Source organism: Gracilinanus agilis, chromosome 3 (genome assembly GCF_016433145.1).
Source record: "Gracilinanus agilis isolate LMUSP501 chromosome 3, AgileGrace, whole genome shotgun sequence".
NCBI classification, from domain to species: domain Eukaryota; kingdom Metazoa; phylum Chordata; class Mammalia; order Didelphimorphia; family Didelphidae; genus Gracilinanus; species Gracilinanus agilis.
Window position 1 is genome coordinate 171,797,143 of NC_058132.1, and position 27,037 is coordinate 171,824,179.

Sequence of the window (27,037 nt, forward strand, 5' to 3'; positions counted from 1 at the left end):
AATTACTTGCTGGAGTCTCTTTGCTAGTATTCTATTTAAGATTTTTGCATCTATGTTCATTAGGGAGATTGGTCTATAGTTTTCTTTCTCTGTTTTTGATCTCTCAGGCTTTGGAATCAGTACCATATTTGTGTCATAAAAGGAATTTGGTAGGACTCCTTCTTTGCTTATCATATCAAATAATTTGTATAGTATTGGGATTAGTTGCTCTTTGAATGTCTGATAGAATTCACTTGTGAATCCATCAGGCCCTGGCGATTTTTTCTTAGGGAGTTCTTTGATGGCTTGTTCAATTTCTTTTTCTGATATGGGATTATTTAGGTATTCTATTTCTTCTGCTGTTAATCTAGGCAATTTATATTTTTGTAGATATTCATCCATATCTCCTAAATTGTTATATTTGTTGCCATATAATTGGGCAAAATAGTTTTTAATGATTGCCTTAATTTCCCCTTCATTAGAGGTGAGGTCTCCCTTTTCATCTTTAATACTGTTAATTTGGTTTTCTTCTTTCCTTTTTCTTATTAGATTGACCAGTACCTTGTCTATTTTATCTGTTTTTTCAAAATACCAGCTTCTAGTCTTATTTAATAATGTTTTTTAAATGCATGTTTTCTTGAAATAAAATTCTTAAAATGAAAATAACAGGTGATAGGGTCATTGTGTGGGATGAGATTCAGTGTGTAACTCTCAGAGTAGTATTTGACTTGTAACCCCAATTTTCAAGACCCCTGAGTATTACTATTCCTTAAAATAGAATCGCTCTCACCCATAAAATTTTTAGTTTTCCTAATCTATTTTCAAAAACCTTAAGAAAGTTTATCTGTATGGCCTCGGACACTTCCTAGCTATGTGACCCTGAGCTTAACCCCCATTGCCTAGCCCTTACCACTGTTCAGCCCTGGAGCCAATACCCCTCCAGGATGGAAGGTAAGGGTTTAAAAAAAAAAAAAATTTATCTATCGCCTGGGAAACTTGCCAACTCTAGGAAAAGGAGCAAGATAAGAAGGAACAGGGAGTTTCGATTGTATCTTTACTGTCCCAGGCTGAAAATCCTATGATAGTCATGAATTTTTTGATCATGGGGGTCTTTAGAGGTATTTAATGTTGAAAATCACACACTCGAGACTGGGAACGCCATAGCCCCTCCTTGTACAGGGTTAGACAAGAGGGGAGGAGGAGAATCTTGCATCAATATTATTATAAAAGTCTGTGCTTACACTTAGAGAGAGGACATTTTTGCCCTGAGCAAGCAGCTCATGTGGGAAGCATCCCTTTTTCTTCCCTTCCCCTTCTCTCTCCCCCCACCCCATTTTCTCCAAATAAAGTCACTTTTCCCCTGTCAGAATCTTATCTTAAGTCTCCTATCTGCTCTTCAGAGCAGGGGTCAGCAACGTATGGCTCTCAAGCCATATCTGGCTCTTTTGAGGGCCAGATATGGCTCTTTCTGCAGGAGCCACAAAGTCAATTTTTTTTCAGGCGCTGTTACAGGAGTGCGCACTGTGAGCACTGTAAGGCTCTCATGAAATTACATTTTTAAAAATGTGGCGTTTATGGCTCTCACGGCCAAAAAGGTTGCCGACCCATGTTTTAGAGTGATTTCTGGGGGTGCAAGCTCCCCCAAAATTCCACTCCACCCAGTCACCAAGTGAGTATTCGGGGGCTGCTCCTCAGCACTCTTTATAGGGACCTCAATTATGCCAAAAATACTACCACCTTCAGACCATCCCAAATCCATACTTCAAGACCAGCTGTCAAGAACTCCAAAATCCTTTTAGTGCAAGCAGATTTTCACAAGCAGGTCAATATATCTGCAGATATACATTATGACTCAAATGTATGGCAGGTTTAGCTATAGAACACATTTCTGAGCCCAATATGATTTTTCCCTCATTTAAGTATACTTTAGTCCTCATATTCTCTTGGCTTGGCAACTGTACATAAATCATAGTTCTGGAGCCAAAAGGGAAAGAGGAAGTCATTTAATCCACCTACTATGTCAGGCACTGTGCTAAGCCCCTTACAATCATTCTCTCATTTAATCTTCTCAATAACCCTGCAAATCAGATGCTGTTATTATCCCCATTTTTATAGTGTAAGAAACTGAGGCAAGAGGTTAAATGACTTGCCAAGGGTCACATAGCTAATAAGTATCTGAATTTGGATTTGAACTCAGGATTTTCTGATCCCAGGTAGGTCCAGCATTCTATCCATTGTACCACTTAGTTCCTCCACGAGGAGGAGGTGGCAAACTGAGTTAAGTCTTGGTGGGGAGAGAGGGGAATAAAAAAGGAAATTCACAAACAGGACTAAATGAACAAAGGCCCACATGGGAGAAGAGATGATAAAAAACATGGGGCAAGTCCACTTGGTCTGAAACATGGGAGTACATGAAGAAATTGTATGAAAAAAGAATCATAAATATACAACTTGAACAGACTTTACTGGTCCTTCATATGACAAATAAACCAAAGTTTAGAGAAATTAAGCCGCTTGTCTGTGATTATAAATAATAAGTGGCAGAGTCAGGATTTGAACCCAGGTGCTCCAACTCTGAATACCATGCCCTTTTCACTATACCATGTTATTATAGATGGAAAGATAGGTTGTAGATTCTGAAAGGCCACTTTATTGGGTAGGCATGTTGCCCATTTCAGGGAAAGGAAAAGGGGGCCAGGGTTTGAGAATAATCAACAAAATCTGGGGAATCTTACTTTGGGAGAAGTGTGAAAGAGTTTGGGGGAGAAAGGTAGGATACAGTAGGCTGTTTGTTAAGCTGCCCCACTCCTACTGGTTCTATGTATGTGGCTAAGACAGAGGAGGAAAGGACACAAGGTTCACAGCAAGCCCCAAGAAATGACGTTTCCCTCTGGAACTCTAGGTTCTTATTTTTAGCCCTTGCTCCATAGGCTCTCTAAGATGAATCTTGAGAGATAGAGGTGCCTGCTGGGAGGTCAGACCCTGACCTACACATGGGTTTATAAACTCAGGGAATCTGTATGTAGTGCCAGAGATTGGGGACTCCAAGAGAAATTCCTGTGGGATGCTTGAGAAAATATCTCTGAAGTCAGTTCTGCAATTAGATAGGATCTGGGTAAAGCAAGTAGGTTTATTCAGCATGTAAAAACAGAAAAGTTTAGGAAGGGAAGGCACAGCAGAAAACCAAGCTTCCTCCTCAGGTGAACTAATGCCAGAGATTTAGTCCTACAGGGACAGAATGGGGGCTAAAATGGGGTTAGGACAATCCCCTTTCCTGACCCTGGGTCAGGGAGTTGATTGTGCAGTCAGAGATGGTTCCTGGCCAGATGGGTTACTCTTAGTTGATGATAAGTGGACATGGTGGAGCTCAGGTCCTGAAATGTGACTTAAGCAAGCTGAAGAGAGCAGGAGAGATCCCCAGCAAAGACACTGGGCTGTTATGACCATCATGTGGGGCACTGCAGGGTAAGTGGCCAAAGGTCACTTTATTAGAAAGGAGAGCCTAGACAAGGGAGCTGGCAGGATGTAAAGAAGGTAGAAGAAATACTACAACAGTAGAATTTACTGAACATGGTAACTACTGGAAGATTGGGAAAAGGAGATGAAAGAAGACTATAAAGTTTCAATCAACCATCTTGTACTGTTATCCAATCCAATTAGCGGTTTTAAAGCACCTCCTATGTACTAAGAAATGACCCTACTATCAGAGAGTTTATGTTCTACATGTACACAGAACTATATACATGCTCATTTGAGGAGTGAGCAAGTTCTAACAAATAAGGGGTGCGGATAAGGCTTCCCATGGGAGGGAACTCATAAGATGGACATTGAGGAGAGAATACATCACAGGACTAGCTGATAGCGTGTACAAATGTAGGAAATGGAATATCAAGTTCAGGGAACAGCAAGAGGGATCTTTTTGCTGGAATGTGGAGTGCATATGGGGAGTTCTCTGAAATAAATGTGAAGCCATATTGTGAAGGGTTTTAAATGACAAATGTGAGTTTGAATTTTATCTGACATAGTACATTGTCAGACTTTGCTTTGGAGAAATTTTGGTAGCTATTTGGAAGCCATTTGTTGGTGGGAAATGGGAAGTCTTAAATCCAACCAGGCTACTGCAATAGTCCAGGTGAGAGGTGGTGACCATGTGAATAAAAGAAAAGAGACATGTAAATACAGTAGATTTTGGAGTATCAAGACGTAAAACTAATAGACATGAAGGAGCGAGGGAAAGAGAAGAGTTAATATTTCAAGTTGCAAACCTGGGTCAGCATAAAGACGGTGATGCCCTCGACAGAAAGACAAATTTAGAAAATGGGGACGTTTGGGAGATAGGACACTGAGTTCCATGTCAAACAGGTTTGAGACGCAGAGGGTGATGCAGGATTGGAACTCCATAGCTAGAAATAAAAAGTTATTTGCATGGAGATAATGGAACCAGAGGGAGCTGATAGGGTTACCAAAGAAAGGGGAGGTAAGAGACACTGGACAAGGGAAGACAACCAGGAATAAAACCTTGGAGAACACTCTTATTAGAAAATTGGACATGTATAACAATCTATCAGAGACTCAGGAGTGGTTAGAGAAATGAATGGGGAAAAAAACAATAATGATGATGATGATGATAATTGTGTCACAAAAACTGGAGGAAAAGGCTCCAGAAAGAGGATTGGCAGCAATGGCAAATGCTGACAGAGGTTTAAAAAAAGTCATTGGATTTAATGGTATTAATTATCTTGGGGAGAGCAATTTTAGTTGAACAGCAGGGTCAGAAGAAGCTAGACTGTGAGAGGTTAAGAGGTGAGTCCAAAAGATAGCTTTTAATATGTTTTTGCTCTGAAAGAGAATAACGGATTTTATATAACTAATAGGAAATTAGTTATTATATATTATATATTAATAGGATATCTGTTAACTGTTAATAGGTTGAAGGGATGGCAGGGTCAAGTGAAGATTCAAGTTGGGGAAGGCTAGCATTATATTGAATTAGTTTTGCTAGCCCCTCTCTTCTTCACAGGAAAAATCAATCAAGCTATCTCAGTGAACATTTTTCTCATTACTAGATTCATCTGGGTACATTTGATGGACAGGCAAAATTTTGAGTATAATAAGCTTTTAGCTAATATTGGACATAGCAAAGGCAATAATAACTTCCAAGTCATGTAATCTAAAAATGAAAGGTATTAAGGGAAACCCAGATCTCAACTCTGCCATTTACAGTTGAAAACTGATGATAGTAAATACAGCCCCCTGTAAAGGAGGTTAAGATAGTAGCATCTAAGAAACAATTTCAGGTTAGCATTTTTCCTCCAGTTTAGTTGATGTTACTGGGTTCCAACAAAATAAACCCCATGCTACTCCATCACACATCACTTTAGAGGAAACCTAAAAGAGGCTCTTAGATATTTTTTATTTTGGCCCCTTCACAGGTACAACAATAGTCAAAGATGAGTCCTGAATGGCTAATATCCATATGTTCTGTCCCTTTTAAGCATTTTCAATATGTCTTTCAAGAGATATTGTCATTATAGTGTTCATTTATTATTTATTGAATTATATTTCAATCTATAATGCTAAAAATAAAAATGAAGAACAGAGAATCTTGAAAATGGCTGATTTATAATATATTGAGCTAAGAAACAATCTCATTAATTTCTCCTTGGGCAAGATAATGCTTTACTTCAATAAACAAAGAAAGAATATAAAAATTTCCAACTTTGTTTTGCTCACATGATATAAACATGACAGATATCTGGCAGTTCTATCTTAAAAATACTTCAGCAGAAGAATGAGATAGCAAAACATACAAGATGGGGTCCTAAAATGAGGAGAAAATGCAAAAAATACTTTAGTATACATTACAAGACACTTCCATTAACATAAAAGTCAAATATAAACCAATTTCAAAGAAAAAAGGCACTTTACAAAATATGTTATACTTTAATATTTCAATCTGATACAAATAGTTCAACTAAACTATAATTATCAAACACTTAATAAATTTTGACCTGCACATTTTTTATTTTCTTAAAAAACTTTTATTTCTCTAGAAATATACGGCAAATGCATGATACATCAGAAAAAAATACAAAGGAAAATACAAAGAATTATTAATTCTCAGTGGGTACTTTAGGATTTTTACTATTGAACCAGAAATCAAATTCCCTGCATAATTATGACTGAGAGCAACTTTGTTGTATATAATTTAGTGCCAACGTTTAGATTTAATCCTTCATCTTTCCTCCCTCCATCTTCATTTAGTTTGCACCTCTATGAGATGGACTTACATACAATTTGCATGAAAATTATATGTCCTCCACTAAAGTCCTATTCTAATGCTTCATGTTGTGGATGTGATCTTATGTTCTTGAAGGTTATATCTGGGGAGCACTAATTCTGGGGGCTTCTACCAAGCTGGTATGGCTTCAAGTATGAGTTCAGTTATTGACTGCATGTCAGAGAGGCTCATCACCAGACAGGTGAGGATCAAATGATGAAAACTGATCACAACTACTCTTAATGAATCAGCTGAGGTTTAAAGGGGTGACAATCTGCAACAAAAGTGAAAGATACCTACTCTGATGGTATCATCAATTCTTTAAGTCTTACTTGTGGTATGGTACCCTACATAGCCCACACGCAAGTGTCATCATAAAGGAAGAGACTATTTAAATCATTTATGGGACCTAGGAGCTTGTGTAATGCTGTACAATGTAGGAGCTAAGTAAATGGTGGCTGAACTGAATGGAAATTATGTGAAAAATACAAATTAACACTAAGTGGTAACAGAATATAACAAGGAAAAGAAAATAAAAACAATCTGCAATAGAGATGGAAACTGGACTTTGGTGTTTTATTTGTTTTTATGCCTATTTAGCTTTACTAGCAGGAGATCAAGAATCTAATCTAATTAGGATTATGAAAACAAGTCTTATATGCTATTTTCCTCAGACTATAGTTATATATGGTAACTGTAACATAAATTTTTTATTGCTTCAGAGTAGCAATGAACATTAATAGATATTTTTATTCTTCCTTTTCTCAACCATCATTCAAGAAAATAAGGCAAATGTTATCATGCATTTTATAATGGGATACTTCATTCTCAGAGAGTGGTAAGAGCCTGATAACAAATTAAAGCACGATACCATAGAACTGCAAAGAAAGGTTTGCAAAGTCTGATAAATTAAAATCTCTGAACCATAATCAGGAAATATTCAAAAAATATGGGTTCTTACACCCTGGTCTCTTAATTAATAATCATTCATTTACTTCAAGATACTCCTCTGTTGTCAAATGCAACACAGGCAACTTTAAAAGAAATATTTAACAAAACAAGTTGTTCTTAAGAAATAAATTCAACTGTAAAATCTCTGCAAGGTTTTCTGATTGTTTCATGAATCCTGAGTATTTCAGAGTGTCATTAAATTCAAAAAGCTAACAGAAATTATCTTCTACTTCTTCTGGATGCATTCATGTTCATAAAGGGATCGTCATCCTGAAATGACAGACAAAAGTTATTATATTTGAGAACGTTTACACTTCACTGAAATTTAAGAGGCAGAATGGCTTATGAGGAACAAAGCATCAGGACTCTCTCATGTTCTTTTCCCCTGTAGGTTACAGTCTTATTCTTCTAGCTCTAAGGCTCTCTGCAATCACAGAGAAATGATGAAGCCTTTACTTTCAATTCCTCCTCTCAAAAAAAAAAAAAAAAAGGACTTTTGCTACAGCACAAACTTCTCAGGTAATGAAATAAGTTAATTTTTTCTATCATTGTTTTAAAAGATTTTACTTTTTTATCTCAGAATACAAAGACTAATAAGAAGGTTTACAAAAATATACACACTAAGAGATTTTTATAAGGTAAGTAGACAGATTTCTATCCATATATGGGCATAAAATTAGTTTCAAGACTTTAAGTCACTGTGTGTGTGCATGCATACACATGGTATAGGTACATATATTATGTGTACATATAATTTCTGCACATGTAAATATACACATGTGTGTTTTACATATATGCATATGCACATAAACACCTAAACAGCTATGTCTAGTAATATATAATATTAATACTCCATGAGTCAAACTAATCACACACATACACACATATACCACTAAGTGTTCTGGAAATCCACATTCAATAATTATATTATAGAGAAGATAACTCAAGAATGATGATGATGTGCAGTTTCCCTATGTTGCCCTCTTATTCAATAAACATCTCTAAGGTTCTTTTCAGCTTTATAATTCTATGATCCGTGACCTTCCTGTAACACAATCCAGGCTACAAATAAAACAGCTAATCTCTCAGACTACAGCAAAGCAACAAGCCAGGATATTTACCTTCCTTAATAATTTCTGGAACATTGGACACTGCTAGAGTATTTGAATTCTAAAAGCTCTTTCTCTGGAGCAACATAGTTAAAAGGCAAACAGAAAACACAAATACTAGACATTATCTATGTAAAAGAATTTAAATGACTGTCAATAAACTGTGCTGTCAATAAACCTAAAAGAAAAAAAGTTTGGAGATAAGTCCAAAATAGATAATCAGCCTACAGAAACCTGGAGATTTATTCAGAATGTTTAATATAGGGGGAAGCTAGGTAGCTCAGTGCATGGAGAGGCAGGCCTAGAGACAGGAGGTCCTGGGTTCAAATCTGTCCTCAGATACTTCCTGGCTGTGTGACCCCTGAGCAAGCAACTTAACCCCCAATGCCCAGACCTTACCACTTTTTTGCCTAAGATCCAATACAAGTATTGATTCTAAGTGGAAGGTAAGGGTTTAATAAAAAAAAGAATGTATAATATAGCTAAGAGTAACAAAAGATAGAAATGTAATTATAAAATTCCATAATTAATTATTTTCTTTTAATTCAGGCAAATTAGTTAAGATATTTTTTGTTCTAATTGTGTATCTGATGGTGATGGAATACTATTGTGCTGAAAGGAATGATGAACTAAAGGAATTCCATGTGAACTGGACAGACTTCTAGGAATTGATGCAGAGTGAAAAAAGCAGAACCAGGAGAACATTGTACAAAGAGACTTATACACTGTGGCACAACTGAATGTGATAGATTTTTCTACTAGTAGCAATGCAATGATCCAGGACAATCCAGAGGAACTTAGGAGAAAGAAAGCTATCCACATCCAGAGAAAGAACAGTGGGAGTAGAAACACAGAAGAAGAAAAACAAATGATCGATCACATAGTTTGATGGGGATATGATTGAGAATTTTTGAGAATTTTTACTTTAAATGATCACTTTATTGCAAATATTAATAATATGGAAATAGGTTTTGAACAATGATATATGTATAACCCAATGGAATTGCTCATCAGCTCCAGGAGGGGGGAGAGAAGAGGGGAGGGAAAGAACATGAATCATGTAACCATGGAAAATTGTTCTTAATTAATTAATTAATTGCAAGATAAATTTATTAAAATAAAATAAAATTTAATTTACTGAAAGTAAAAAAAGATATTTTTTGTTCTGAAGTATTTGCTACAAGATAAAAGTGTTGGCTAAGTTTGATTCTATAATATTAATTGATATGGTTCACAAATATGCAGTATGGATCAATGAGGGGATAAGTATCTGCCACCCAAAGATGAGCCTAGTACAATTTAGAAAAGCATGTCAATAGAATTAATTTTTTCAGCTTCTGCAATTAATGAAGACTGCCTAATGAAGATTGTCTACTAAGGCCTAGAAGGGCTGCAATATGCAGATAGAGTATTCACAGTGAAGAAATCATGGCACCTTGAAATATAAACATGAAGCATTTTCATAGTTACAATTAATGAAGATTATCTAAACCAAAATAGAATCTGCCAAGTGTTCTTCCCATTCTATGAACTTCTAGCTAATGCTTAGTTTTTAACTATGATATATACTTACATGCAATCTAACTGATAAGAATACTATCAATGCCATGATATATTTTCAACAAAGCGTTTTACTATAGATAGCACTTAAGCAGTTTTATATCTATGATTCCATGTGATCTTCACAGAGATGTAAACTAAGGTGAAGTGATTTGCTTAAGGCTGCTAAACAGGCAGGGCTGGGACTCTTGAATCAGATCTTCTCATGTAAAGATGAGGGTCCCTTCCACTGCACCTGAATGACCATTGTCCTGAATTCTTAAGAAACACAGCTGAACCTACAGCCGAAATTCCTAAGAGGTTGCAGCCTTTTAGTTTTTCCTGCAAGTTTTCCTCTACTCTGTTGATAAGTCCCCAATGCCACTGCTTAAAAACTAAAATTATGGCAAAGGAAACAAACAATATATATGTTACAAGTATAGATGAAATGCTGATCACTCCATCTGATTAAAACTAAAAGACTCCATCATATGACCTAAAAATAAGAACCCATGATAAAAGGGGCAAGAAAAACACAGTCTAGTGCCAACTACATATGTTCAATGTATACTACTTGAAAAAAATGAATGATTTGGGGAATCAGTCATAGGCTAGAAGTAAGTCTGGACCCCAGCTGTTTTCATTCCCTTCTCTTTTACTTCAAGTTCCACCTAAAATCTCACCTCTACAAGCTGCATTACATCTCCTGTAATGCCTGTAGTCTTCCCTTTGTAATTTTCTCCAAAAAATTCCACATGTATCTTGTTTATCCACAGTTATTTACATGTTGTCACCCTCATTGGTATATCAGTTCCTTAAGAGCAGTTCTGCCTTTCTATGTCTAGCACAAAGTAGGCACTTAATCAATGCTTGTTAACCTGACCATCCTCCTACATGGCACTTATTTTCTGAGGTCCTTGTTCAAACATTTCTATCCTCTGTTATCTATAAAATCCTGCAACCATGTTTTCATAGGTGCAAGCTGGCAGTTTCCAATTTAGGACACAGAACCTGGCAGAGGACGCAGGCCGGGTGCCAGGGTGACAGCTGAAGTAAGGGAATAAAAAGGGATCCCCAGACTCCTGACTTCACTTCTGGCTCTGAACTCCAGGGTTAGGGAGGAAAAGGTGGAAAAGTGGGCCCCTGGGTGGTCAGGGTGGTTGGGTAGATTTATTAGGCAGGTAGGAACTACTACCATGGTTAGCCAATTTCAATAGCTCTTTGACATACCCAACAACCCTTATCATAAGCAAGAGATAAATTCTACTATCGAGACATTTGCATCTTACCCAGCAACCAAGAGTATCAGAGTTGAGATTGCCCTCAAGGCTTTCTCATACTGCTGCACCTAAAGAAGATCATTCTGTATTTTCTAAAGTAACTTAGTGATTAGTTTAACCAAGATCTTAGCTTACCTTCACGCAGTTTCCAACTCCCTTTTACCAGATTCAATTTAATTACCAATAAACCTGCTTTAACCTTCAAACTTAAAGATCTTTAAAGCCTTTGCTTTTACCTTATCAAGGGTCAATTATCATCAGCAGTCAGATCAGATTATTAGCTCTAGTTGGCAAACCTTTATCAAACAGTTTAGTTTCAGGAAGTCCCAGCCTCCTTCCTGGAAACAATACCAACGGTCCAATAGAATTGATTCCAACTCCCAGGGGCAGAGACAGAGAATCCAGATCTTAAAGGGGTCTTGGCTTTGCTGATGAGAGAGTTCATCTGACTCTCATTCAGCTTAGGTGTAAGAACCCCTGATTTCACATACCAACTTCTACATCTGCCCCTTGGGCTGTCCTTGATTCACCTTATACCATCTACACCCATCCCCCTATATTACAGTTAGCCCCTGCATTACACCTCCCCACTCTTCTTATTCACTTTGAATTGGACAAATAAGCCAAAGAGGGAAGGAAGATAAGAAGGGAGGGAGAGAAGAAAGGAAAGAGGAACTGAGGAAGGAGAGGGAGAAAAGGAAGAAAGAAAGGAAAGGAAGGAAGGAAAGGAAGGAAGGAAGGAAGGAAAAGGTGCTGCTCATATATGAACATCATGAAATATGCCAATGGAATAAGAAAGTTATTTAGTCATTTCTTTTGATAAAGATTTACAGAACTATATTGGAATTTGTTAATTGTATAATTATAATCAAAGCTGTAACAACAATGTTAACTTACCTCATCTGATTCAAAATCAACTCCTTTAGCTATCTGGTTCTGGGAACTTTTTCGACTAGATGAAATACTTGAGAACCTTAAATAGTAGAAGACATGTAATTCATCAAGAGAATGCATTGAGAAATTTTCCAAAACAGGTGAGTAGTTATATTATTATTATCTTATATTTGTAACTTGTGTTCTATGGGGGGAGGTATACACACATATAAAATTAAGCAAGATAAATACAAACTTATGAGAAGGGAAGACTATTGGTTGGGGAATCAGGAAAGGACTCAAGGAGATGGCATTTGAGTTGAGCTTTAAAAGTCACTGTGGAATGGACTTAGGATAAGAAAGCAAGTAGTTGGGAGCAGTTAGGTGGCGCAGTGGATGAGAGCCAGGCCTAGTGATAGAAGTTCCTGAATTCAAATCTGACCTCAAATACTTCCTAGCTGTGTGACCCTGGGCAAGCAACTTAACCCCCAATGCCCAGACCTTACCACTCTTCCACCTTGGAACCAATACACAATATAGATTCTAAGATCAAAGGTAAGGGTTTTGATTTTATTTTTATTAGAAAAGGGAAGACTGACAAATGTGAAGTACTCTGAGCTAATTACCTAGCTTTATCTAACAATATTATTTCATGTATGATTCTCTGTGTGTGACAGGTGTATAGCCAACTAGCCTATGCTCCATTCTGACCATAGAGCAGTCACAATAATGACTATAGGATAGAGAATCCTGGCTCTGCCTGTACACTTTGAAATCCGGACGAAATGCAGAATGAGTAAAGCAGACTTTTTTAAACTGCATGGTATTTTTTGACATTGGAAAGTTTGAAAGAATTCTTACCTAACTTCCTCAGACCTTATGGAACTGATTAACTCCTTAACTCCTAAATGCTAAGAAAATTTCCCATTGTCAAAAACGAGATTGAAGAGATAGGTTTCTAGGAAATTGGAGAATGTTCTTGGCTCAAATACAACAGCATGAGTATCAGTGGTTTGTATTTGAAAGTTATTCCCTTTTCTGACAGTACAGGTAATTAAAAATTTTTTTCTTCTCTCCCATCATTACTCTTACTCAATTTTCCTAATTTGACTATTGTTACATCATAATCTGGGAAATGATGGATGCCACCTTGAATGACAGGGAAGGCAGTTGGAAGACACGGAATGTTCCCAGGTACCGTGAGCCAGGGGCAAACGTTGGTTGGCCTGGCAGAATAAATTCCCCTGACAGCCACTTGTTTTTAGGTCTCTTGGTCTTTCTAAGTCTCTGGGTGGTGAAGGGAGGCAGGGAGGTCTATGAAGAAGAGGGTAGGAAGAATCTGAATATTTCCTGAAGACTGTGAGAGCTAGTGCATCACCAAACACTGATAGTGAGAAAACTGAGAGAACAAGATCACCAACACAGCTGCATCAACAGCAGTCCCTATTTTCTGGCATGGCTGTGGCCAGGCTGGGCCAGAGGTGTAATGGAAAATAAAGCTCCAGCTTCTACTAGATCAATAGCCTCCAGTTCTGATTGTCAACTAGTTATAGATATTAGGTTGATAGGGTCTCCAATACCCAATCCTTGTCCTGTTTATCCTTTCCCTGATTATAGATAAAGTGAGTTTAACAAGTACCTTCCTGAGTGGTCTTTATATCACAACCCTTTGGGAGGTAGTCAACACAGTTATATATCAAACGTGATCCAAGGCAAATCAAAAGCCCTATATTAATTTATCCAACCTCAGGTTGGACCTGAAAGGGTTACCCATCCATCTAACCTTTCGGGGTCCCCCCTGGGCAACTGTTAGAGGAAAGGGGAAATTATAACAACTATCAAGGGTGATCGGGGTTGGTGTTCCTCCATCATCTGCAGCTAGGGAGAATACAGATAGATACATTCACTATATCTCTATCTCTCTAGGACCCTTTTGGTTTATAACAGTTTTTGGCAAAGCCAGAGGACAAAAGAACCTAGGCTAACTAGAAGGAAAGGAAATAAGATGGGGTTGGCAAGGGCAACTTTCATCCTTACCACCATCTCACTGTATATCTATATCTCCCTAGGCCTCTTTTTGTTTAAAACACTATCAGTTTAGCTAATTTAAACTGTTTGCAGAATCATCAGACAAATTGTACTATCATCAAATAGTAACCCTTCAAACACAGAACAAATTGTTTCCTTCCAAGGAGCATACTACTCTACTACTATTAAAAGCTGTAAGTTGCAATATTTATTTCAGCCTTGTTGTAAAGAGCTTCTATATAACCTCTAAACCTTTGTCCCAACCAGTAAAAATTATATAAATTATCCTTCATCCCCAATTCATAATATTTATATTTCTCTAATGGAGACTATAAGAAAAAATGAGAGACTAAAACAGAAAAACAGATGCCTAATGGTAGTTAAAGTTCAATAAATCTAAGTTACTTTACTTCCCTTTGATAGCTTCAGATATTCTTAACATCTTTAAGACTAAGGGGTTCAAATATATATTGGTGAAAGAAATACACATATTAATAACATTAAAGATCTTTTAAAAATACACAAAAACCTTTAGTGATATGGATCAATATTTCAAAATTAGTATTTTATTAAAAGGTTTCTAATTTAATAATATGCCTTCCTGGTAAAATTTTGGGGACTTTGGGCCTAAACAAAAGAAATTTGTTCAGCTCTTACAGACATACTCCAAGAATAGCTAGAATTCCCATCAGACAGAATGATCAAGAAATACAATGAAAAACTACAGCAAGTAACTTCTTTCACTCCAGAACTGGACAAAAATTAAGCAGCACACCACAGGCAATAATAAAGAAGAAGGGTCACCAGAAAAGCTAACACTAGCACAGAGAAGAGCCAGAAGGTATGTAGAGCCAATAGGATTCCTTGCCTGAAGACAGCAAGAGCTGAGAGCTTCCTGAAAAAATCCCCAAGGTGTTTGCAAGTTCACTGCAGGACACAGTGAACAACTGATAACAGTATGGGTGCAACAGCACTATAATCAGGACAACTCAGGCCTAGGAGCTCTGAAGTCCCTAGCATTAAGTCCTGATAAATACATAGGATATAAAGATCCAGTGCTCTAAATCTCAAAGATCGAAGTAGGAACCCCAAGAACCTAGAGAGGCCAAGCAGGGTGGACCACCCTTCCTGAAGCAGAGCAGAGGTAGAAACTGGCACTGGTACAAAGCCCCAATTTGGAATTAAAAATGAAGGCATAAGTAAATCAAAGAAACACTGGCCAGCAAAAAAAGTATTGCATATTTGTAGATCCCCCAAAAGACTCTGCAGGTAACTCTTTTAACAACTGCAAACAGACACTGAAGGGAAGAAAGAGATATCCCAAAAAGACTATATGAACATATAGAAGAAAAGCAAGAAAAAAAATGAAATCAATGCTTTTAGAGTAAGAATTAGAAGGAGAATAAATAACCTGTGGACTATTTAAAAACTAGAAAAGAAAATAGAAATCAATAATTCAAAAAGATAACAAGAAGTATCAGAAAAAAATCAAAACATTGAAAGAATAGAAGAAATATAAGATTTCTTATCAGCAAAAAGATATCTGAGAACAAAGATATCTCAAAGCAAAAACGATTAAACTAGAAAATAGGATAAAGAGAAGATATTTATTTAAATATCATTAGACTCCCTAAAAACCTAAATGTTAAGAAAAAATTCCTGGAAAGGATATTTCAAGAAATCATAAATTAAAACTGTCCAGCTATATTAGGACCAGAAAGTAAAGATAGAAAGAACCTACTGACCACCTCCTGAAAAGAAATGAAAAAGGAAAAATCCTATGAATGTTCTTGTCAAAATCTAGGTCTTCCATATCTAAGAAAAAATATTACCAACATTCAGAAAAGAATTCAAGTACAAAAGAGATATAGGTAAAACCATACAAGACCTGAAAGGTTCTGCTATAAATAAGAGATCTTGGAATAAAATATTCCCAAAAAATGGTAGGGAGGGAGGGGGAATAAGTATTTATATAGCACCTATAATGGGCCAGGCACTATGCTAAGCTAAACATTATCTCTTAATCCTTACAACAACCCTGCAAGAGAGGGACTATTGTTATCCTCAGTTTTTATAGCTAGGAAACTGAGGCCAACAGAAGTTAAGTGAAGTGCCTGGGATAAAACAACTAGTAAGTATACAAGGCTAGATTGGAACTCAAATCTTCCTGACTCCAAACCCAGTGCTATATTCACCACACTACCTGCTGCCTCAAAAAGCAAAGATATAGCCTTACAAACAAGAATAACTTAACCATGGGTTACTGGTCATTATCTCCCCCATTACTAGTCTCTTTCCTCTGAGGTTACCTTACATTTAGACCATGCATAAATATTTTCATACTGTCTCCCCCATTCAAATGTGAGCTCCTTGAGGACAAGAATCATGTTTTGTCTTTCCTTGTAAACTCTGTGTTTAGCATATAGTAAGTGTTTATAAATGTTTGTTAACTAAAGACCAGAATTAATATGGTAACAATTAAGGGAAAAGGGCAAGGGCAGATGCAGGAGGTAGATAAGAGATAGAATCAGCAACATCTAGTAATCTTCTACCACCATGCATTTGCATAATTGAAAGGGAATTAGAATCTATTTTTACTACTTATGTCTCTGCATGATAATTAGAATAATCTAAATGCCAAGATCTTCTTTATGGCAGGGAAAAGATATAGATGAACACATATATTTTTTTAGGTTTTCAAATATCTCTTATTCAAAAAAGTCATAGCACTTACTTTTGATCTACTTTGGAAGTGGTGGGAAAAAAGTCATCATCCATGTCAGAATCATCATCTTCGATAATCTAGAATGGGGAAAACAAAGACTCAAAAAATAGACTGTTTGAATAAAAACTAACTACATTATTGAATTTTAAATTTTTTCCTAAATAAAAACATACTACTTATGAGCCACTAGCAGAGAGCTATCATGTCAAGCAGCATGATGCTCAAAAGAATTGTCTTGAGTTTGATCTTTCTCTGATGCCCTTCTAACACTGAAGAACAGACACCCACACTACTTCCCACTCTGACCTCAAAGGGGTCATCTACACAACCTTGGCACATAAATATCTAAAAATACTGGTTGGGAAGGGTATATGGGAAGGTTCACAAAAACTTTGTCTGAGCTACAGACCTGTGATATTTCATCGATGTGAGGAATTCTCTATATGGAAACTCCCTCCATTAATGCAGCTTAGAAGTGATGCCTGGGGGGGCAGCTGGGTAGCTCAGTGGAGTGAGAGTCAGGCCTAGAGACAGGAGGTCCTAGGTTCAAACCCGGCCTCAGCCACTTCCCAGCTGTGTGACCCTGGGCAAGTCACTTGACCCCCATTGCCCACCCTTACCAATCTTCCACCTATGAGACAATACACCGAAGTACAAGGGTTAAAAAAAAAAAAAAAAAAAAAAACTCTAAAAAAAAAAAAAAAAAAAGAAGTGATGCCTGGGGTTCTGGGAAGTTGAGACCCAAAGCCCCATAGCTAGTGTAGCAGAAGCAAAACTTTAACCATGTCTTATTAACTCTAGGACAGGTTCACTCTTCAATATACCTAGCAGACTCGTTAGAAACAGCAAAATCATGGTCAGCTACCTCCAACAGGTAAAACTTGGTGATAATGAAGCAAGTTTAGAGACTGAGTCTCTACAAGGGCCTGTTAGCTTGCTGACAGATGGCCAACAGGAGGCAGCTTAGTATGGCAGAAAAAGAAAGGGATGTGGAATAAGAATCATAGAATCAGAACTTGTGCCAGGAAGGGGTCTTGTAGATCATCTTATTCAGTCACTTCATTTTCCAGAGTAGAAAATACAATACAAGGTTATACATATGGTAGGCATAAGAACCAGGACTAACCACTAGTTTTTCGGACTCCTAATTTAGGCCTCCCTCCATCATATAAATGCTAGTTCTTAATTCAAGACCCAGCTCTCTGCCACTTGGAGCAAGATGCTTAACTTCTCTGAGTTTCCACTTCTTTAACAATAAAATATTTAACATCACCTACACTTATGTTTTGGCTTTTTTTGTAAATACCATTATTACCATATTACAAATACATACTATTGACTATAAAAGAGACAGGCTGAAAGTATGAATTGGGTATTAATACATTACTATTACTGACCTAATTTTTTTAATCTCGGTTGATATCACGTTTGTATAAAGAAATCAGCGTTCCCATTTATAAAAGAAATATACCTTTCTAGCTAAACTCTCCAAGTCCCCATAATACCTTCACTGGTCTAGCTTGTCTATGTTGAGTTTTATGCTTTATAAAGGAAGGATGCCCATAAGCTTATTTTACACTAAATGCATAATATGTAAACAATACACATAAAAGTCAGAATGTTGTTACTTAAGAACAACCAAGCAGGCAATATAGAAAGCACAAGATGCATATATTTTTGTTATGGAGTCACAGTTATTTTTTAATCTATTTGCAGGGTTTAGATTTATTGATCACACTGCAGAGTATATAAACTGGGGAAAAAAAAAAAAAGGTAGCATTTCTTACCTCTGAGTAATTCTTACTGGTGGCACTACGGGTAGGTTGTTGTCGTGCAGACTTAAAGGCTAAAATAAAAAAGATGAAACATAAATGTATATTTTTTCTTAAAATAACTAAACCAATTTTGCATATTTCTATGCTTGGTGATTTTCCAAGCCTTGTTTGCAAGTACCCATTATGACTAATTTCATAATCATTTGCATTTGAATTTGTCTTTTAATCTGAAGAGTTGAATCCCTAGCTGATGTTCTCATGTACAATCGATTCAGTTTATTTAGACATAATAGTAACAGTTTTCATGAATTGTTCTATCCTGTAATTTTAACACAAATTTAAAACTGAACCTGATCACCTAATAAAGGTGTGATTAGAAAAGACATGAACTATCCAAGTGGAGAAACCTAAAAACAAGCATGGGAGAGGTGTTTCTACCCAGCCTCTTGGCTCAACGAAAGGTAGTACAGATGCCGCCAGTCTCTATATTCCCTTCTTTTTTTTTTTTTTAAACCCTTAACTTCTGTGTATTGGCTCCTTGGTGGAAGAGTGGTAAGGGTGGGCAATGAGGGGTCAAGTGACTTGCCCAGGGTCACACAGCTGGGAAGTGTCTGAGGCCGGATCTGAACCCAGGACCTCCCGTCTCTAGGCCTGGCTCTCAATCCACTGAGCTACCCAGCTGCCCCCTCTATATTCCCTTCTTCATCAAGTTAACATAGCTTTTTCTGGAAAATAGTAAAAAAATATGGCCCAAAAGAAAAATATCTTCTTTGGATAAATATGATGACCTAGAAAGCTCCAGTGGCTCCCCATTGTCTTATGATAAAACATAAACTCCTCTGTTTTTTAAAGCTTTCATAACCTGGTTTCAACCGAGTCTCATTATAGATTATACATTATGCCACTTCTCATACTCTACAATCTGTCCAGTCAAAGTGACCTCTGACATCCGGTACACTATTTCCTGCCTTTATAACTTAGCACTGGCTATTTTACCTGGAATACACTTCTTCCTTGACTCTGCTTGACAGAATCCTTTACTTATTTCTTGAAAACTCAGTTCAAAACTCTCTAGAGGATTGGGATGAGGATGGGAAGTGATGGGAAGGAGAGGTAAAATGCAAGGGGAACTACAACCGTCTTTGATGGTAATGTGGTAGCCCCCTAAACACTGTGTAACAACATTGCCAGGAACAAGTTTTACATGATATGCTGACATGCTGTGTTTGATTGGTTTAGAAGGCAGAAGGAAATATGTTTTGTCTGATTGATAACATTACAAAAAGACAGCTTTTTCATAGGAAAACTGTGAAACTATAGAAAAAGAATCAATAACAAGGAAGAAAACATGGAAAAAAAAGTGACAGAGATAAGATTACAATTGAATGCCAGCATGAAGATATCAAACAACAAGTTGCCCTTATAGCAAAGAAAGCAGATGACAGAAACAAGTGAGCTTTGCATCTGGATCTCAGTATTAACCTTCATACTACTGGTGAGATGTAAGCCATAATACAAAATACCAAATGCTTTCGCAATAGCAGTACTTATCATAAAATATATATTCTGATTTTTTCTATAATGAAAGAGCTAGTGTGGTGCAGTGGAAAGAATACTAAATATGGAGTGAAAGGTTAAGTTATCTATGAAACTAAGCTCTGCCACTTATTATTTACAGGATATGAAGAAAATGATTTAACTTCTCTGGGCCTCAATGTCCTCATCACTAAACTGCAGAATCAAATCATATGACCCTTACAACTCTAAATCTATGATACTAGAATAAGGACAGTAGCTTTAAAGGGCCAAACCAACTTCAAAAAAGAAAAGAGATGTCTATCTATACATGGGGAGAAGGGAAGGAAATAAATATTTGTATATATAGTACCAACTATGTGATACGTTTTGCTAAGCACTCTTTTAGAAGTATTACCTCATTGATCCTCAGAGCAACCCTGTGAGGTAGGTACTATTACTAACCCCATTTTATAGTTGAGGAAACTGAGGCAAAGTGACTTGCCCAGGGTCATACAGCAAGGAAGTGTCTAAGGCTGGATTCCAATTCAGGGCTTCCTGAATCAAGGCCTTACACTCTATCACATCACCAGATACCTCTAATATATATTACACAGAAAGGGAAAATATTAATGAATTAATGTAATACTGATTCATTTACCCCATCATTTTAAAGAAAAAGACAGCTATTAAAATTCTTTGTTGAAACAGAATTTAGATGATCTCAAGTATCAAGAGATGCGTTATCTTATGGCAAAGCACCTAACACTACTGTGTCTAAGTAGATTTCAGAGGAACAGTCTTGAAGGTTTCTTTTTTCCTGTCCAGCATCTGTTATTTTCCCTGTCTGATATCTGGTACATGAAAGTATCTTTTCTCTGCTTACTGAAAAAGCAAATGATTTTTATGAACTGCAGCTTACTACTATGTGCATTTTCAGAAAGGTAGCCTTGGTGTTTTTCACACTGAAATGTGGCATTTAAGGCTAGATAGAATTAATGAAAATAATAAAAAAAAATAATAACTGCTGCAGGAGAATTTTGTAACTATCTTTGAGAATGTGTGTGTGTGTGTGTGTGTGTGTGTGTGTGTGTGTGTGTATTAGCACAATATATCCCCTAACAGTGATGGGTAAACTTTTTAAAGAGGGGTCCAAAGGAAAGGAAATGCTCATCTGTCAGTCTGTTTCTAAGGCAACTCTTTCAAAGTTTCATTGTATTGTATCCAACTCATTGTATTAGTCAGATTAGGCATAATGTCGGGCAGCCCGATAGAACATTTCAGGGGGCAGCATCTGGCCATATAGTTTGCCCATCACTGCCCTAACAGTTTTGTTATGTTAATAAAGTTAGTTTAACTTGCCACTACTTGTCAACTTATAATTTGGTGGGTGCCAATAAATCAAGTACTCTGGGGTTTGTATAGAAAACAGCAAGCAGAATGTTTTATAGGAGCCTTTAATAATAGCACATATAAAAATAAAATCTTTGGTGATTAGAAAATTTCATGGTGCTGGGACATTTCAAAGGTATCATACATTTTTTTTGTTTAAAAAATGCAAGTGAATGCATGGATAGAAATTTTTTTCTGAATGACAATATCATGTTTAAGTATTATTTCAGAACCTTAAGATTACCTGAACATAAAATTCTTCCCTTCAAGAATTTCCAAGTCCTACTTTATTCCACATTAATGAGAAAGAAGCAAATAGGCTCTAGACTAGTGACCTCAAATTTACTGTATCATTTAAGTTTATAGCATTTAGTTTTACAGATTTCATGCCATACCAATCACACTACCAAGAGGTCTCTTGGCAGAAATATATACAAAATTCTGACAAAACACTGACAAAATTTTTTGGAGAAAGAAAAAGGCAAGAAATTTCATGGAAATTAAGAACAAACAGGGCCTGGTTATCAAACCAAGAAAAATAAATCCATGAGTCAGAATAGACAAGAGAGACTTATAAGCAAACAAGCACAGTAGCCCAGGGTTGAGTAACCCAAGAATACAAACTACTCAAAAGAAAGACTTGTTATTCCATAAAAACTAATTAAAAAAAGAAAGAAAGAAGGTTGGCAGAAAATAGATACAAATAAGCATCTAGATACAATAATCTCTAAAAGGGTAAGCAACCTAAGGTCACATCTTTAACAAACTAGAGAACCAGGAGAGACCTTCCAGAACAGAATTCATAACAAAACAAAGAAGAGGAACTACAAAAGACAACATAGATAATTCTAATTATACAAAATTAAGAAATTACTGAACAAACTGAGGTAGAGAAATATAATTATCATGAAAAAATTAAAAAAGGGAATTTGAAGAAACATGGGAAGATTTCAAGCAATGCATAGTAGGCATAACTTAATTACTATACCCAATTACTAGAATAAAAATAAAAACAACACTAAAAGGCAGCCAAAAATTCTTGATTAATTATAATGACTCATTTCCCATCCTAACAACTTAAGGCTAATCTACACATCTTCCTATTCTCAGAAAAGAGGTAGAGGATGAAGGATATGGAATATGCCATTACAAATGGGTATGTTGTACAAAGAGATTATTTTTCAAGTGTACATTGGAGTAGGTGGCCAGAAAAACTCTTTCCAAATCTTAAATTCCATGAAAAGTGTCTTAATCCAGATGTACAAAAATATATATTACAAATCCTTTGTGGTGGCAACCAATTGGAAATTTAGGGGATGCCTATCAATTGGGGAATTTGTTTAAAAAAAATTGATATGTAGGGGCAGCTGGGTAGCTCAGTGGAGTGAGAGTCAGGCCTAGAGACAGGAGGTCCTAGGTTCAAACCTGGCCTCAGCCACTTCCCAGCTGTGTGACCCTGGGCAAGTCACTTGACCCCCATTGCCCACCCTTACCAATCTTCCACCTATGAGACAATACACCAAAGTACAAGGGTTTAAAAAAAAAAAGTGATATGAAAAAAAATTGATATGTGATTATAATGGAATGCTATTTAAGTCATAAGAAGTAACAAAATGGACAGTTTCAGAGAAAAGTGAGAAGACTGACAGGAAGTGATAAAGAATAGTCAGTAACAAAGTAAAAATAAACAACTTTGAAAGACTTAGGAACTCTGATCAATGCAATGGTTAACCACGAATCCAGAGCTCTGCTAATGAAAAATGCTACCTATTCCTTGAAAAGAGAGGTAATAGGCTAAATATGCAGAATAAGACATATCTGGGGGCATGATCAATGCATTTTTTGCTTGAATACACATATTTGTTACAGGGGTTATAGAAATGATTGTTAATTGAAAAAAAAATTTTAAGAATATTGCCTTAAATAATATTCTAGCAGTATGATTTGCCCCCTTCACTAAAACTAGAAAGTTCTTAAGGTCAGGGACTGATCTACTTCTTTGGACAAAGGAGAAAAAGCAAAGGCAACCAAAAAAAAAAAAAAAAAAAAGGCGAAGAAAGAGCAGAATAGCTTAAAAAAGTAAAGAAAATGGCAGAAGCCTGATTCCACATCTCTAACACAATGAACCACTTCCATAAAAATGCAAGACAATTTGCTTCTGAGTTTTCTCTTTCCTTTCCAGTGTTCCCTTTTTGCTTGCTAATTCACTATCCTCTTCAATGTAGCTTCAATAGAAAGATAGCAATTTACTAGTGGTTTCCTTATTTGACCCATACCACTCTTTCCTCACCTAGAACAAAAATTTCAGAAACTATGCTTTTAAAGTAGGTTTTTCCTTTGGTTGAGGCAAAAGTGCACTTAGTATACCACAGCTGTAACTGCAAAGAGATTTAAAATTCACTAAACTTAATTCTGACATGAACTTTTATCTAATTAAAACTTATTTTTTAAAGAACAATCATTGAGTATCCAGTAGAGAATGAGTTAAATTATCAATACCACTAAATTTAATCATATGAATGAAAAGGAAAAAAAATGAATGAAATAAAAATGAAAAGATGTTTCTAATTTAAAGTACAATTAATTAAAAATTAATTTTCATCATAATCACAAACACTATTAATAAACCTAAAATATTTTGCCTGATATGGAGCTCAAAGATCAAATTCCATATTAAGTTGGTTTAGCTACACAGCCTCTTCCCAAAAGAATGTCACTTCTCTTTTTAATCATTAGCTGTGCCAATTTGTCACACTTTTTGTGACACTGTAATTAGTCTCTTGGCTCTGTATATTATCTATGATAAATACAACCCTTGTTTACATTATAAGCTGGTAACATGGCAGTATTCACTGAGGAGTTTCTATGAAAATCTCATTGGCATACTAGTGAGATTCTGAAATGATTTGACAATAGAATGTGGGCAATTCTGTTAGTACTTAAGAGGAACAAAATCTAGGTCCCCTCTGCCTCTTTTTTCTTGAACTCTCACCTTCCTCCTTAGAATTGACACAATATATCAGCTCCAAGGCAGAAGAGGCTAAGCAACTGAGACTAAGTGACTTACACAGGACCACACAGCTAGATATAGTATATGAATCCAAATATGAACCCAGGGCCTCCCATTTAGAGGCCTGGCCCTCTATCCCCTAAGCCACCTAGCTGCCCCTACCCTCTACCTTTTCCAGGCACAAAGGACATAGTAAAATTACAAATGTAAAAATCAGAGATTATGTAGGGCTATGTTCATTTTAAAAATTTGGAAACTGGAGCCCCAATAAGTTAAATGACTTGACCAAGATCACCCAATGAGTTAGTGGCCGAATTGGAATTAGAATCTGGACCACCTAATTCTTGATACAGTTCTCTATGGGTGAATTTCCATATCCAGAAAATATCAAACATTACCAGTAATGTTAAAGGCAAATATTTTTTCATCTGATGTTTAAAATGTCAATCTATACTACTGATTTACATTTTAATTAGGCTGGCCAAATTAAGTCCATTAAATGAATTTCATATTGCTCAGAATCTTCAATAAACAACGTTATTATCCTACTTTGACAACAAATTAACAAATCACAGAATTTCCTAGAAGGGACTTCAGTGACTATCTAGTCAATATTTAAGAAAGATCCTCACTACTACACAATAAATAAATGGTATAAGGATGGAATTTGTGCAAGGGGGATGGGACAAAAGGAGCCAGAGGAGTTGCTGACAGTTGGTGACAGGAAACCAGAGAGAATTCTGGGAAATTCTCCGGAGGTGGAAGGGGAGAAAAGACGGTTTTGGACGGAGGACTGTGAGGAGAGAGGAGGGTGGACATCCCAGCTCAGGTCCAGTCCTGAGAGCTTCCTGAGGATCTTTCTTTGGAAATTGAAATCCTGATTTCCTGGTCAAAGCCATTCTATCACATCTTGCCCATCAAGACTTCAATCATCGAATCAGCTAAGTTTTTGGACTCCATTTTGGGAGCAATCTCTTAGTCTCCTTCTCCCATTACCCAACCTTGCTGAGAGACCCCCTTTCAGTCAAAACTTACAATTATAGAAAAAGGATTGAAACAGAAAACTAGAAATGGAAACAGGAGAAAGGGCGGGGAAAGAATCTTGGGAGTGGGAACCCCAAAGGTTCCCTCCTGAGTGACAGACCCCATAGAAATAGAGAAGAGGGCACCCCAAAAATGCCTCTACCCTTCACTCCTTTCCCCAATCCGCCTCTGCCCTTCACCCCTTTCCCCAATCCCAGAATTGTGAATAATAAAAGCCATTCATCAGTCAGATAGTGTTCCAGAGTGCTTGAGAGACAACAAGGGAGAGGGGAACCACAGCTTGGTCTGGCTGCCTCCATCTTGAAGCCAGGCACCCACAGTGAAGTTGAATGACCTCAGGGGAGGCTTATGTGAACGCCACCCTCATTCAGAATTGGATTGGGGTACCACATATCCCATCTTATAGGAAACCCTTGCCCCCAACTCCTGTGGGGTGGCACGACCATCCAGGTCACCCAGTTTCGGGGTAAAACACCCTTAAAGTCTCCCAATGTATATTCGGCCCTGAGGGGAGAGCTGGAAGAGAGAGTCACCATATAGACTCTCTCTCTCTCTCCCTCTCCCTCTTCCTCTCCCTCTCCCTCCTCTCCCTTTCCCTCTCCCTCTCCCTCTCCCTGTCCCTCTCTCTCTCTCCTGTCTATTAAACATTGGTTATTGGCTCTCTTTATTATTACAATGGTCATCCAGCCTTTCTCCTTGAAGATCTCTGGTGAGGTAGCCCATTTTTCCTTTGCATAATTCTGATTGTTGGGATGTTTTTCCTGATATCAAAACTAAAAGTACAGTTGATATCAAGAAAAACTTCATTTTTATGGGCATAGTACAAAGTGGGAATCAAAATATGAGCCAAGATTCCTGACCTTAAGGAGTTCATAATCTACTTGGGAAGATAAAACACATAACATAGACACTTTCAGTAAATGTCATTAATTATGAAAGCCATTAACACCAACTTATTCAGTCCCCTTTACTGCCCTAAAAAACATTTACTACACTAATTAGCTATCAGTCCTCAGGCAAGTCACTTAACCTCTTTGAAGTTGTCTCCTCATTGGTAAAGTGGAGCAAACAATACCATTACAATCAACTGGCTTGAGACAAGTATAATTGACTGAAAACATTTGCCAATATCCTTATTTGACATCCTATTTGCTGAAGTTAGGCTCTATGAGTTTAAATGACTGTATGGGGCCTGAAATTACCTATATAAAAGAAACGACTAAGAACACAAAGAAAACAACTATAGCAGAGAGAGACCACTTAATGGTGGTCTATTACAGAGCTTAAAGTCAGGTGAGAGATCATCTAGTCTAATCCTTTCCCTTTATAGTTGAGGAAACGCAGGTCCAGGGAGGGAGAGTAGATTGCTAAAGGTCATGGTAAAGAAGAGCAGAGGTAGATTCAAACCCAGGTCCTTTGTCTCCAGATCCTATCCTTGCTTTGTCGGTCCTCTTTTTCTTCCCTTTCCTCTTTTCTTATTTCTCCTTGAAAAAAAAATTCTAAGCCCTGATGATGACATGGAATGGCTTTCCAAATG

The 27,037-nt window shown here is 36.9% G+C and overlaps 1 protein-coding gene across 1 annotated transcript in view; it reads right to left on the reverse strand.

Annotated features, from left to right (window-relative positions):
• Positions 1–7,393: 7,393 nt before the first annotated feature.
• The window catches only part of MRE11 (MRE11 homolog, double strand break repair nuclease), a 68,113-nt gene continuing 48,469 nt past the window's right edge, over positions 7,394–27,037 (reverse strand). Inside the window, exons 14-17 of the mRNA XM_044669000.1 lie at positions 18,552–18,610; positions 16,774–16,841; positions 12,036–12,111; positions 7,394–7,480 (exon numbers count right to left, since the gene is read on the reverse strand). Coding sequence (XP_044524935.1) covers positions 7,430–7,480; positions 12,036–12,111; positions 16,774–16,841; positions 18,552–18,610 — 254 coding nt within the window. The 3' untranslated portion in view covers positions 7,394–7,429. The remainder of the gene's footprint in view (positions 7,481–12,035; positions 12,112–16,773; positions 16,842–18,551; positions 18,611–27,037) is intronic.